The sequence below is a fragment of the Bombina bombina genome, chromosome 3, assembly GCF_027579735.1.
Source record: "Bombina bombina isolate aBomBom1 chromosome 3, aBomBom1.pri, whole genome shotgun sequence".
NCBI lineage: Eukaryota > Metazoa > Chordata > Amphibia > Anura > Bombinatoridae > Bombina > Bombina bombina.
In genome coordinates, this window is record NC_069501.1 from 396,874,261 (window position 1) to 396,889,837 (window position 15,577).

The window sequence follows — 15,577 nt, forward strand, 5'->3', positions numbered from 1 at the left end:
GAAAATAGTTATTGTTTAAAACGATAGATAATCCCTTTCTTCTCCATTCCCCAGTTTTGCATAACCAACACTGTTATATTAATATATTCTGGTATTACCTTGTATCTAAGCCTCTGCAAACTGCCCCTTATCTTAGTGTTTTTTTTACAAACTTGTATTTTAGCCAGTTAATGCTGGTTCCTGCATAATTCGCTGTTAGTGAGCACAATGCTATCTATATGGCACACATGAACTATCACTATCTGACTGTAAAAAGCTAATAAAATGCACTGAGATAAGAGGTGGCCTGCAGAGGCTTTGAAACAGGCAGAGATGTAGAGGTATAAATGTTATAAAGTAGATTAATATAATAGTGTTGGTTATGCAAAGCTGGGAAATGGGTAGTAACGGTGCTATCTTTTTTAAACAATAAAAAAATCAAGTAGACTGTCCCTTTACATTTACTTCTTGTATGAAATGAACTTCATTCTCTGGATTTGAAAAGCATACCTAGGTAGACTCAAGAGCAGCAATTCATTGCAAGGAGCTAGCTGGTGATTGGTGGCCACACACATTTGTGTCTTGTGATTGGTTCTTTAGATGTGCTCAGCTAGGTCCCCATAGTGCATTTCTGCTCTGGAACTAAATTTAAAGGGACAGTCAAGTCCAAAAAAAACTTTCATGATTCAAATAGGGCATGTAATTTTAAACAACTTTCCAATTTACTTTTATCGCCAATTTTGCTTTGCTCTCTTTGTATTCTTAATTGAAAGCTAAACCTAGGTAGGCTCATATGCTAATTTCTTAGACCTTGAAGGCATCTTCTTCTTATGTGAATGCCTTTTGACAGTTTTTCACCACTAGAGGGCCTTAGTTCATGTGTTTCATATAGATAACATTGAGCTCACACACGGGAAGTTACCCAGGAGCGAGCACTGATTTACTATAATGCAAGTCTGTCAAAAGAACTTAAATAAGGGGGCAGTCTGCAGAGGCTTAGATACAAGGTAATCACATAGGTAAAACATATATTAATATAACTGTGTTGGTTGTGCAAAACTAGGGAATGGGTAATAAAGGGGTTATCTAACTTTTTAGACAACAAAAATTCTGGTGTTGACTGTCCCTTTAATTATGTTTTATCCCTTTCCAGGGATTAAACACACAGCTACAATATATGCAAGTACAATAAAAACACATTAGTGCATTTTCTTTTTGTCCCTTTATCTTTGTAGCTCTTCTCTGAGTCCTGAATTCTGCAATGTCCCCAAAACTGTACTCCATAGTGAAGGTACCACAGATTTCATAGCTGAGGGGCATAGCCTTTTTTCTATACATGCTAATCTGTTATTTGCCTTACATGCTGCTGCCTGGCATTGAGCACTACTTTTTAGTCCGTCACTTCTGTGCATTACAAATAGCACTCTTTATGTTCCTTTAAGTGACAAAGAATTTGTGGTATACAAAAAAAACCCTGCAATTTGTTATCATCATATGGGTCAGATAGAGCATGCATTTTCCACTTTACTTCTGTCATCTAATTTGCTTCATTCTTTTGTGATTCTTTATTAAAAAAGAAAACATAGGTAGGCTTAGGAGCTTCAAAGCACTACTGGGAGCTAGCTGATTGGTGGCTGCACAAATATGCCTCTTCTCATTGGCTTGCCTGATGCGTTCAGCTAGCTCCCAGTAGTGCATTGGTGCTCATTTAACAAAGGATACCAAACGAATAAAGTAAATTTGATAATTGCATTAAATTGGAAAGTTGTTAACAAATTTATGATCTATCTGAATCATGAAAGAAACATTTTGGGTTTCATGTCAATTTAATTGACAGCTTAGTTGCTGGTAAATAAAATATAATATTTCAACATCACACAACATTTCTTATTACCAGTGCATTAAATAAATGAATGAGTTTCTAGTGTATAAAAATTATATATAATCAAAAAATGTTTAGTTGTAGTAAACTTGAACTGCATCTGCTTCTCTGGCAACCACTGATCTCATGCTGGAAATAGCTCTGTATCCTTTTAAAGTTTCAATATCACATTACATCAGTAGGAGGCTGGATACTGTAGCAGGGAGACAGCTCTGTATAGTAACAGCCAGTGAGTCTTTCTCTTTATTTCTCTGCTGAGCCGGGGAAGAACCTGCAGCAATATGGCTAAGGAGTTAAGTAAGTTAGAATTATTTACCCTAGCAGTGACTGTATCTTAGGCACACATAGAATATTGGTAAAGAAAAAAAACTTATATTTGTATCCCACATACAGCAATCATCACCAGCGTGTGTATTTTATTTAATAATTTGCACAAATAAATGAATAAGACCTTTAAGTCTTTGAAGAGTTGTGTGATGCTATCAGGTATTGAGTTTACAACTGGGGTGTGACATGCCCCAGTGTATTAATATTTTTAGAAGAACAGTATATAATTTATATATATACACTAAGTATGAAACATGTGATGTTAGGAAACAGTTCTATGGTGTTTCTAATTTACTCCTATTATCAATTTTTCTTTGTTCTCTTGGTATCTTTATTTGAAAAAGCAGGAATGTTTAGGAAGCTTAGGAGCCGGCCCATTTTTGGTTCAGAACCTGGGTAGCACTTGCTGATTGGTAATTGATAATTGGAGTAAATTAGAAAGTTGATTAAAATTGCATGCTCAATATGAAACGTGAAAGAAAAAAATTGTCTTTCATATCCCTTTATAGTGAAAGTCAATTGACTATTGAAACAAATAAAGGGGACTTTTATTCATGAAGTATAAGATCTTCATGTAGAAAGCTCCTTTATTTGATTCAATCGATCGCCGTTTTTAGCTGCTACAGCAGCCCACGCCTAAAAAATTTTTTTGCTAAGAGGTGACATTTTCACCTCTTAGCCAATAGCCATGCGGTAAATCCGGCTCCCATGGGATCTGGATTTACCACAAGGCTATTGGCTAAGAGGTGAAAACGTCACCTCTTAGCCAAAAAGTTTTTAGCCGTGGGCTGCTGTACCAGGTAAAAAATGGCGATAAATAGAAACAAATAAAGGAGCTTTCTACATGAAGTATCTTATAGTCCCCTTTATTTGTTTCAATAGTCAATCCTAGCGTTTGTACAATGCTAGGAGGATTGACTTTCACTTTAACTTTGAGAATATTTTTTTTCCAATCTGCTCTCTATTCTGTTCTTCCTCCCCCCCCCCCTCTATTTTTATTTATATATATATATATATATATATATATATATATATATATATATATATATATATATATATATATATATATGTTTTTTTCTCTATTACTTCAGACTGCAAGCCCATTGTCAGGGCTGGACACATTTTGCACTATAAAAGCTTTTAGGTAGACTATGCTACTAACACTTGCTAGGTTTTATAATATGTGATACCACTTTGGCTTTGATCTATTGTGTGTATGAAAATTCCATATCAATAATAACTTCCTGTCAAGGTACATGATATTCCAAAATACTATATTGCACACTTAAAAAAGCAATTTTGAACATTTTGCATGAAAATGAACTAATTGAAAAGTTAGAAACTGAATAGCAGTCTGCAACTTCAGTCAATAAGAATGCTGAACAGTTGGATATTGTGTGCTGGATTCAGAAAAGTTGCTTTACAATATTTAGCCTATGCTATTAGAATCCATGTTCAAAATTAGTAGAAAATGATGATGCTTTCTGGGCCTCATTTGCATTGCAATATCCAGAATGCTTAGCAGCAGCAAAAGCATTGTCATCCATGTGGATTCTGAAAAAAATACGCAACCACCTGCGTGAAATAACAAAAAAACTCGTAACCGCACAAAATTAAAAAACCTAACCGCACTCATGAAGTATAACAAAAAAAAATAACCTTCCGCACGAAGTATTAAAAAACACCTAAACCGCCAACCCCCACATTGCAAATAATATAATAAAGTAATTAACCCCTAATCCGCAAATTAAACAATGCAAATAACATAATTAAAATATTACCCCTAAACGGCCAACTCCCCAAAATCCTAGCATTAATTTAAAAATAAAACCTAACATTAAATTACAAAAAAATAATCTAAAATTAAAAAGTCTAAAATTACAGAAAAAAATAAACAAAATTATCAAAAATTAAAAAAATTAAACCTAATCCCTATGAAAATAAAAAGCCCCCCAAAATAAAACACCCCCTAATCTAAACTACTAATAGCCCATAAAAGGGCCTTTTGTAGAGTATTGCCCTAAGTTTAACAGCTCTTTTACATTTAAAAAATACTAAGTCCCCTCCTAACAGTAAAACCCCCCACCCACTAAACCCCCCAAAATTAAAAACCTAACACTCAAAAAACCTAAACTACCCATTGTCCTTAAAGGGGCATTTGTATGGACATTGCCATTAAAAGGGCATTCAGCTCTTTTACTGCCCTTAAAAGGACATTCAGCGCTTTTACAAGCCCATTAAATCCCTAATCTTAAAAATACCCCCCCCCCAAAATAAAAAAAATCCTAAATCTAACCCCCAAATAGGTACTCACCGTTCCTGAAGTCCGGCAGAGAAGGTGTTCTTCCAGGTGGCTCCATCATCTTCTATCTTCATCCGGAGCGAATGCGGCGTGGAGTGGAGGTGCGGAGCTGGCTTCCTCAATGCATGGATCCTCAGCAGTGGTTCTCAGCGGCAGTCCCCATCGGCAGGGGTCCAAAGCGGTATGGAGGCTTCTCTTTATGTTATCGTCTGCCGCACACTGAAGATTAAATGCAAGGTACCCCATAATTATTGGGGTACCTTGCATTCAGTTTTCAGTGTACGGCAGAGATCTGATGAAGAGGAGCCTCTACGCCACTTTGGACCTCCACCGCTGAGGACTGCTGCTTTGGATCTGCACATTGGGGAAGCCAGCTCCGCACCTCTGCTCCGTGCCGCCTTCGCTCCGGATGAAGATAGAAGATGATGGAGCCGCCTGGAAGAAGACCTTCCCTGCCGGACTTCAGGAACAGTGAGTACCTATTTGAGGCTTGGTCTTAGGCTTTTTTTTATTTTTTTGGGATGGCTTTTTTTATATTTGTTTTTTTTTGGGCTTTTTAAAAGGGCTGATTGCCCTTTGAAGGGCAGTAAAAGAGCTGAATGCCCTTTTAAGGGCAATGCCCATCTGCACAAACGGGATATTAGTTTAGGTTAAAACATTTTTATTTTAGATAGCTTTGTTTATTTTTTTCTGTAATTTTGCATTTTTTATTCTTTGTAATATCACCTTTGGGGTTTGCAATTTTTTAAACATATATTGCCCTCTGGGCAGGCTTATCGCATAGTATATATATATATATATAAGTATATATATATTTTTTTTTTCTATGACTGGTTGACAACATTATGTCAAATTTAGGCCTAGATTTGGAGTTCGGCGGTAGCCGTCAAAACCAGCGTTAGAGGCTCCTAACGCTGGTTTTGGGCGCCCGCTGGAATTTGGAGTCAGTGATTAAAGGGTCTAACGCTCACTTTTCAGCCGCGACTTTTCCATACCGCAGATCCCCCTACGCCATTTGCGTATCCTATCTTTTCAATGGGATCTTTCTAACGCCGGTATTTAGAGTCGTTTCTGAAGTGAGCGTTAGAGCTCTAACGACAAAATTCCAGCCGCCTGAAAATAGCAGGAGTTAAGAGCTTTCTGGCTAACGCCGGTTCATAAAGCTCTTAACTACTGTACCCTAAAGTACACTAACACCCATAAACTACCTATGTACCCCTAAACCGAGCTCCCCCCACATCGCCGCCACTCGATTTAAATTTTTAACCCCTAATCTGCCGACCGCCACCTACGTTATACTTATGTACCCCTAATCTGCTGCCCCTAACCCCGCCGACCCCTGTATTACATTTATTAACCCCTAACCTGCCCCCCACAACGTCGCCGCCAGCTACTTAAAATAAATAACCCCTAATCTTCCGACCGCAAAGCGCCGCCACCTACGTTATCCCTATGTACCCCTAATCTGCTACCCCTAACACCGCCGACCCCTATATTATATTTATTAACCCCTAATCTGCCCCCCTCAACGTCGCCGACACCTGCCTACACTTATTAACCCCTAATCTGCCGAGCGGACCTGAGCGCTACTATAATAAAGTTATTAACCCCTAACCCGCCTCACTAACCCTATCATAAATAGTATTAACCCCTAATCTGCCCTCCCTAACATCGCCGACACCTACCTTCAATTATTAACCCCTAATCTGACGACCGGAGCTCACCGCTATTCTAATAAATTGATTAACCCCTAAAGCTAAGTCTAACCCTAACACTAACACCCCCCTAAGTTAAATATAATTTACATCTAACGAAATTAATTAACTCTTATTAAATAAATGATTCCTATTTAAAGCTAAATACTTACCTGTAAAATAAATCCTAATATAGCTACAATATAAATTATAATTATATTATAGCTATTTTAGGATTAATATTTATTTTACAGGCAACTTTGTAATTATTTTAACCATGTACAATAGCTATTAAATAGTTAAGAACTATTTAATAGCTACCTAGTTAAAATAATAACAAATTTACCTGTAAAATAAATCCTAACCTAAGATATAATTAAACCTAACACTACCCTATCAATAAATTAATTAAATAAACTACCTACAATTACCTACAATTAACCTAACACTACACTATCAATAAATTAATTAAACACAATTGCTACAAATAAATACAATTAAATAAACTAGCTAAAGTACAAAAAATAATAAAATATTTACAAACATAAGAAAAATATTACAACAATTTTAAACTAATTACACCTACTCTAAGCCCCCTAATAAAATAACAAAGACCCCCAAAATAAAAAATTCCCTACCCTATTCTAAATTAAAAAAGTTACAAGCTCTTTTACCTTACCAGCCCTGAACAGGGCCCTTTGCGGGGCATGCCCCAAGAATTTCAGCTCTTTTGCCTGTAAAAGAATAAATACAATACCCCCCCCCCCCAACATTACAACCCACCACCCACATACCCCTAATCTAACCCAAACCCCCCTTAAATAAACCTAACACTAAGCCCCTGAAGATCTTCCTACCTTGTCTTCACCATACCAGGTTCACCGATCCGTCCTGGCTCCAACATCTTCATCCAACCCAAGCGGGGGTTGGCGTTCCATCATCCGGTGCTGAAGAGGTCCAGAAGAGGCTCCAAAGTCTTCCTCCTATCCGGCAAGAAGAGGACATCCGGACCGGCAAACATCTTCTCCAAGCGGCATCTTCAATCTTCTTCCATCCGGTGCGGAGCGGGTCCATCTTGAAGCAGGCGACGCGGATCCATCCTCTTCTTCCGTTGTCTCCCGACGAATGACGGTTCCTTTAAGGGACGTCATCCAAGATGGCGTCCCTCGAATTCCGATTGGCTGATAGGATTCTATCAGCCAATCGGAATTAAGGTAGGAATTTTCTGATTGGCTGATGGAATCAGCCAATCAGAATCAAGTTCAATCCGATTGGCTGATCCAATCAGCCAATCAGATTGAGCTCGCATTCTATTGGCTGATCGGAAAAGCCAATAGAATGCGAGCTCAATCTGATTGGCTGATTGGATCAGCCAATCGGATTGAACTTGATTCTGATTGGCTGATTCCATCAGCCAATCAGAAAATTCCTACCTTAGTTCCGATTGGCTGATAGAATCCTATCAGCCAATCGGAATTCGAGGGACGCCATCTTGGATGACGTCCCTTAAAGGAACCGTCATTCGTCGGGAGACAACGGAAGAAGAGGATGGATCCGCGTCGCCTGCTTCAAGATGGACCCACTCCGCACCGGATGGAAGAAGATTGAAGATGCCGCTTGGAGAAGATGTTTGCCGGTCCGGATGTCCTCTTCTTGCCGGATAGGAGGAAGACTTTGGAGCCTCTTCTGGACCTCTTCAGCACCGGATGATGGATCGCCAACCCCCGCTTGGGTTGGATGAAGATGTTGGAGCCAGGACGGATCGGTGAACCTGGTATGGTGAAGACAAGGTAGGAAGATCTTCAGGGGCTTAGTGTTAGGTTTATTTAAGGGGGGTTTGGGTTAGATTAGGGGTATGTGGGTGGTGGGTTGTAATGTTGGGGGGGGGGGGTATTGTATTTATTCTTTTACAGGCAAAAGAGCTGAAATTCTTGGGGCATGCCCCGCAAAGGGCCCTGTTCAGGGCTGGTAAGGTAAAAGAGCTTGTAACTTTTTTAATTTAGAATAGGGTAGGGAATTTTTTATTTTGGGGGTCTTTGTTATTTTATTAGGGGGCTTAGAGTAGGTGTAATTAGTTTAAAATTGTTGTAATATTTTTCTTATGTTTGTAAATATTTTATTATTTTTTGTAACTTAGTTCTTTTTTATTTTTTGTACTTTAGCTAGTTTATTTAATTGTATTTTTTTTTAGCAATTGTGTTTAATTAATTTATTGATAGTGTAGTGTTAGGTTAATTGTAGGTAATTGTAGGTAGTTTATTTAATTAATTTATTGATAGGGTAGTGTTAGGTTTAATTATATCTTAGGTTAGGATTTATTTTACAGGTAAATTTGTTATTATTTTAACTAGGTAACTATTAAATAGTTCTTAACTATTTAATAGCTATTGTACCTGGTTAAAATAATTAAAAAGTTGGCTGTAAAATAAATATTAATCCTAAAATAGCTATAATATAATTATAATTTATATTGTAGCTATATTAGGATTTATTTTACAGGTAAGTATTTAGCTTTAAATAGGAATAAGTTATTTAATAAGAGTTAATTTATTTCGTTAGATGTAAATTATATTTAACTTAGGGGGGTGTTAGTATTAGGGTTAGACTTAGCTTTAGGGGTTAATACATTTATTAGAGTAGCGGTGAGCTCCGCTCGGCAGATTAGGGGTTAATAATTGAAGGTAGGTGTCGGCGATGTTAGGGAGGGCAGATTAGGGGTTAATACTATTTATGATAGGGTTAGTGAGGCGGATTAGGGGTTAATAACTTTATTATAGTAGCGCTCAGGTCCGCTCGGCAGATTAGGAGTTAATAAGTGTAGGCAGGTGTCGGCGACGTTGAGGGGGGCAGATTAGGGGTTAATAAATATAATATAGGGGTCGGCGATGTTAGGGCAGCAGATTAGGGGTACATAGGGATAACGTAGGTTGCGGCGGTTTACGGAGCGGCAGATTAGGGGTTAAAAAAAATATGCAGGGGTCAGCGATAGCGGGGGCGGCAGATTAGGGGTTAATAAGTGTAAGGTTAGGGGTGTTTAGACTCGGGGTACATGTTAGAGTGTTAGGTGCAGACGTAGGAAGTGTTTCCCCATAGGAAACAATGGGGCTGCGTTAGGAGCTGAACGCTGCTTTTTTGCAGGTGTTAGGTTTTTTTTCAGCTCAAACAGCCCCATTGTTTCCTATGGGAGAATCGTGCACGAGCACGTTTTTGAGGCCGGCCGCGTCCGTAAGCAACTCTGGTATCGAGAGTTGCATTTGCGGTAAAAATGCTCTACGCTCCTTTTTTGGAGCCTAACGCAGCATTTGTTTAAACTCTCGATACCAGAGTTAAATTTATGGTGCGGCCAGAAAAAAGCCCGCGGAGCGTTAACAGCCCTTTTACCGCCGAACTCCAAATCTAGGCCCTAGAATCCAGAAAGAACACTGAGATGCCAGACAAAAGTATTTTTTATATAGTTATGTGTAGAATAAGCCAACATTTTAGACCCAGAACTTAACTTCTAAAAGCTGTGGTTTCCTGGATACAACTATTTGAGCTATCCCTGCTGAAATGTTTATCAATACACATATATGCATAGCAGAGAGAGAAAGCATTGTAATTGCAACATATGTCTCCCCTTATTTCCACAGGGTACAACTAAACAACATAAGCAATTAAATCTACTTATAGTAAAGTGTGATCATTGCTATTATGTCCCATACTTGATTTCAATGAGTTACAGAAATGTGCTTGTTGTTTTCTTAGGTAAATATTTTTTTCCTCTTACCTGTGTTTTCCATTTCTCTAGATGGTCTTCACAAATATTTTGTATTGACAAAACTAAAACATTGTGTTTAAATAGTTGAAAACCCAATGGATTAGAAACTACTACTGAAAGCAACAGTTGCCTAGCTTATTTGCTTTACCAGTAGAGGGTAACAAGAGATAATATTCAAGCCATTCAAAAGCTAATATTATAGTGGGAAAAGAACACTTTCTAATTTGTTATAGCCTAATATTTTTTCACTAGTGACCTGCAACTCCTGCAAATGAGTTAAACACATAGTTAAAAGTACAGCTCTGGAGCCGCATACAGCTTCTGTTCCTGAGCAGAAATTGATGCTGACCCAATCACATGACCCAGCAGCATGAATTCAACATTAATTAATTAGAACTTGTATTTTTTAAAGGGCATTAAACTGCTGAGTATAAATAGAAGTAGCAAGGTTACTATTCAACATGCTATTATTTTTCCTCCTGTACCTGCAACTCTCTTTAACCTTTTAAGGACACAGCTTTCAGTTTGCTCAATTGTTTTATGACAGAAAAATTCCATCATATGTCCTTAAGAGGTTAAAGTGTTCTCTTATTTTAACCCATTACAGAAACCAGTTGGTAAAGTTCTGCATCTTTATGCTGGGCACTGCCATCTTGGAACACACTTATTGTTGTATCCAGTGACCATGGGTGTCTGCCAATATTTTTCCGGGGATGAGAAGGGAAAAAAATGAAATATGCCCAGACAAACACACACACATATATATATGGGTTATTAGAATTACTAGCATGCAGCATGTGTATTATGTGGTAGGATGATGTGTCGATTTGTTAATTGACCTGGTGCTAATTAACCATGATGATTTGGGTTCTTTGATGTGATTGTTGCATTGGTAAATGTATTTACTTTGAACTGGTTGTTTGGTTGCTATGGCAACCATTTTTGGCGGTTTTTTGCACTAGGGGGAGGGGTTTATGTATGCTTAAATGTTTGTTTCACTTGTATGTTGTTGGTCTGATGAAGGGGAGCATTCCCCGAAACGTTACCGAATAAACTATTTGTTTTATACTTAAGTCCAGAGAGTGCTGTTTCCTGTTTTGCTACATTTCATCTACTCTAGCACCCTGGCCCTTGGAGAACTGTTTGTGAGAGTGCAACTGACTCTTTTTGCCTGGATACCTTCCTGATGCACCCACCAGCGAGTTACACATCAGATCCCTCACTCTGTTGTACTACCGGACTTGTGTTATAACATTGTATCATCACCACGGTGTGGGTATTCACTGGGGACTAATTGGTACTACTAAAGCAACAATGGAGCACATTGAACCCACACAGGCCGCAGCCACTATTCCAGCTGATGTGGAGGGTGCAGAGACACTATCCATGAGTGACTTGGATGCAGCAAGGATACTGTTTGACACCTTACTACCTGAAGATCCAGCGGAAAATACTGTGACTGTGTACAATCAACTCATTAAATTGAAGAAAAGAGAGGTGGATCTTAAACTTCATGGCATTTACCTTTCTGAGTATCATAGAAAGAGACTGATACCCAGGGGTTTTAGAATCAACAATGTGCCCACCATAGGCAGACAGAACTCTGACTTCTGCAGGAAATGGGTGGCGATATTGAATAAATGTTCCCTGGATTTGATCTTGCTAGTGGTCGAGGAAGTCAGATATCAGATGCAAAAAGCAAAGGATGATATCAGCAATTTGGAGGAAGTTAAAGGCCATATCCTGATGCAGGACAAATCAGAGAACTGGATGGACAAGATTAACACGCAACTACGTGAATATAGCAATGCCTTAATTGCCTTCAAAAACAAAAAGCTTGGTTATGTTATGGAGGATTATAAGGATAAAAAAGTATACCGATGGACACTTGGACCGGTTGAAAGAGCCCAGTACCAGCCAAGAAGACAAAGAAGGTTTAGAACATATGCACACCGACAATTGAACACAGTGGATTCAAGTTCTGGCTCCGACACGGACTACTCGGGTGACCGGCCACAGGAGAATGAGAACCAGCACAGCACTCAGCCTTTTTTAGGCATTACCACCCGCTCCAGGGGAAGGGGCGAAGACCGCATACACGCAGGGGCGGATTTTGGAAGAAGACCCCCACTACCCCGCAGGAGGAGGAGGATGTAACGGTCAATCTTAGCCAGCATGTCCTGAATGACAACGAAAGGCGGGTACTCATGAAGGGCCTCTCCTTTGTACCCACAACTAAAGCTGATGACTTCACTACTTATATTGACAGTATGCGTTTCCAGAGGCAGTTGAAATTGGGTGACTTTTTCCAGGGAAAGGGATTGGAAGAAAACAGACACCCCTTCAAGAAACCAAGCACATTTGAACCTCCCACGACTAATCCAAGTATTAGAACTTATACTCGCCTTATCCAACAAAGATTGAGACAGAGGGAGCAAGGCCTAACTAGAAATAATATGACAACAACTGACTGGGAAGCTGTTCAATCCCTTAGAAATGACTCTACCATTGTCATACGCCCAGCGGACAAGGGTGGTGCAGTTGTCCTGCAGGATTATCAAGATTATAAAACTGAAATAGATAAACAACTGGCGGATGTCTCAACCTACAAAGCCCTACCTTGTGACCCCACGATTACCTATAAAGCACAGATTGACTCAGTTATTGAACATGCAGCACAAATGAACTGGATAAACCCAACCACCAAGGAATGGCTAATTACTGACAACCCAGTCAGGCCAATTCTCTATACACTCCCCAAGATACACAAACAATTGGTACATCCACCTGGATGTCCCATTGTCTCAGCACGGGGGTCACTCCTACAACCCCTGGCTAAATATGTTGACTCTATGCTACAACCACTGGTTGTAAACATGCGCTCATACTTAAGAGACTCCTCCACACTCATTGCATATCTCACTGACATAACTGACATACAGCCAGGAGACGTGCTTGCCAGTCTTGACGTCACAAGCCTCTATACTATTATACCGCACGAAATGGGGATGGAGATAATCACCAACTGCCTTGAAAGATGCCTATATGTGGGTCCCCCTACCAGCTTTATTGTTGAACTTCTATCTCTATGTCTTAAGCTGAACTACTTTAAATTCGAAAGGAGATTTTATCTTCAGCTCATGGGAACAGCCATGGGCTCGAATATGGCACCTGCTTTTGCAAACCTATCTATGGAGCATGTGGAAGAAAAAGTGTTCAAGGTATATGACAATCAACAAGTACGCTTTTACAAGCGCTACATTGATGATATAGTTGTAGTCTGGAGAGGCACGATTGAGTCCTTTGGTGAGTGGGTCAAATCCCTGAACACAATAGGGGGACAGGTTCAATTGAAGGAAGTTTCCAGTTACGATGAAGTGGATTTCCTGGATCTAAGAATTTATAAGATAAACAATAGATTGGGTACCACCTTATTCAAAAAATCTACCGATAGGAACACACTGCTACACGCTTCTAGTTACCATCCAAGATCACTCATAAAAGCCATCCCTAAGGCACAGATGCTGAGAGTCGTCCGCAATAACACATCAGAGGAAAACCGTGAGGTACAACTAAAAGAAATGGAATCACGGTTTTACAGCAGGGGATACAATGGCAACACTATAAAGGAAGCAAGGACCCAGTTGAGCATGGAGATGCCAAAAAGAGACCAACAGAAGAGGATGAATTTTGTCACTGCATACACCCCTAGCACGAGAACACTAGGAGTTACTTTAAAAGAGAAATGGGATATTGTCCAGACTGATCCATCATTACCATACCACGACTATGGACCACCCAGAATTGTATATAAGAGGGGAAGAAACCTAAAAGACATTTTAATGAACACAGATCCAACTGATAGCTACAGCAAGGTCAAGACAAACACCAAAAGGGATTCCTACAAGTGCCCGAGCTGTGTAACGTGCAACTCCATGCTGCAATGCAAGCAGTTCAAACATCCACACAATAACACAAGTTACAAGATCAAGCATTACCTTACGTGTACCACAAAATTTGTGGTATACATGCTGAATTGCAGCTGTGGCCTATTTTATATAGGTAAAACGTCAGATGACATTAAGAAAAGGATGGCTAACCACAGGAGTGCCATCCGGACGGCAATTGAGAAAGGCAAGAGTGACCAACCGGTGGCCAGACATTTCATGGAGAAAGGTCACTCTGTGGTGGACCTGAGATTTAAACTCATCAATCATGTACCCCCACTGCCTAGGGGAGGTGACAGGGACACCCGTCTCCTACAGAAGGAGGCTGAGTGGATCTTCAAACTGGACACTATACACCCCAGAGGTTTGAACATGGGGATAGACTGGCATTGTTTTTATGAACTAATCTGTTTACGTTTCTTTTGTATCTGGTTGTATCTTTTTAGGAGGATTAATATAGCTTGTACAGTATCTGATACTATGTATGCATTCTTTTATCCGCAGCGGGTTCATGAGGTCTGGATGCTGATTTGCTCTAGACTCTGCCCGTATTTACCCTCCATGAGAGGTGCCTAATGGGTGTACCCAGACTTAGGTTTTTTCTGTAATTTACACTAGTGGATGTCACTTTTGATGCACACCAAAGTATGGACACATCGCTGAGTGCTGGTGCTATTAGCCTTGCACTATGGAACCCTGTTAGAACTGGTATTTACTGTATCTAGTGGGATGGGGCCTGCCTTAACTATGAATTAATTCACATTAGTTTAGGGGTCTTTGACTTTTATAGCGATCCTTAAAACTCTGGGCCGCCGGCCTCTAGCAAACCTTTAATCATAGCATCAGCCTGAAACATACTGTGGCTGACATACATATTGACTTTGGACCCCTGCCCTCCTATCTCTTAGCAAAACTGTTACTCACACAGGGATAGGGGCTTGTCCCCTACAGCCTATCAGGGCCCTTGCCTTATACCAATATAAATAGACAGTGCCTGGCTGATACGCATGCGCACACATATGGACATCTTTTATGTGACCCTGTAAAATGTCAGTGCAGGGGCAATAGGTGGCTTGACTGCATGACTGGTGCTGACAAGTTAGAAATGACAGACGCATTCACCCATCTTATCTTGTATGTCAGACTGAGCATGCTGGGTTGCTATTCTTAATTGGGTGACTCCTGTTATCTGGGTATTAGGTGTATTTAACTATCTGCTATAACATATCCTGCTGCATATATTACGTGCATGACCCGGACCCTTCCCTCCCTTAGAAGTATCATGGGGCCCACCCTTATACCATGCCATTATAATAACTCTATTTGTCCGGTGTGGGGGCTTGTCCTATCTATCCTATTGGGTACCTAGCTGGGGCATTGGGGGCCGGGCTGCGCCGGGTTGATACTCATGCGCATTACCCTTGTTGTTCCGCTACTAACTGTGCTAGATTCAGTGCGAGGTTGGTCTGATGCTTAACAGGGACTTATGGTATGATTCTCTTTTGATCCCATATCATGTACACAATATAGGTCGTGTTAGACTTAGCGCATGTAATACAGTCACAACGTTTGAGGTTTCTAAATACCCAGTTTGCTGTTGATAACGTTTGTAGCATTAATGGTACATATGGCCCTTGACTATGCAGTACGGGTATTATGATTTGGGCATTGTAACTATAAGTGCATTGC

At 39.8% G+C, this 15,577-nt stretch overlaps 1 protein-coding gene across 1 annotated transcript in view; it reads left to right on the top strand.

Moving 5' to 3' along the window:
• The first annotated feature begins 2,059 nt into the window (after positions 1-2,059).
• The window catches only part of AMPD1 (adenosine monophosphate deaminase 1), a 294,451-nt gene continuing 280,933 nt past the window's right edge, over positions 2,060-15,577 (top strand). The window contains exon 1 of the mRNA XM_053706560.1: positions 2,060-2,158. Within this exon, the coding sequence (XP_053562535.1) occupies positions 2,143-2,158 (16 nt within the window). The 5' untranslated portion in view covers positions 2,060-2,142. The remainder of the gene's footprint in view (positions 2,159-15,577) is intronic.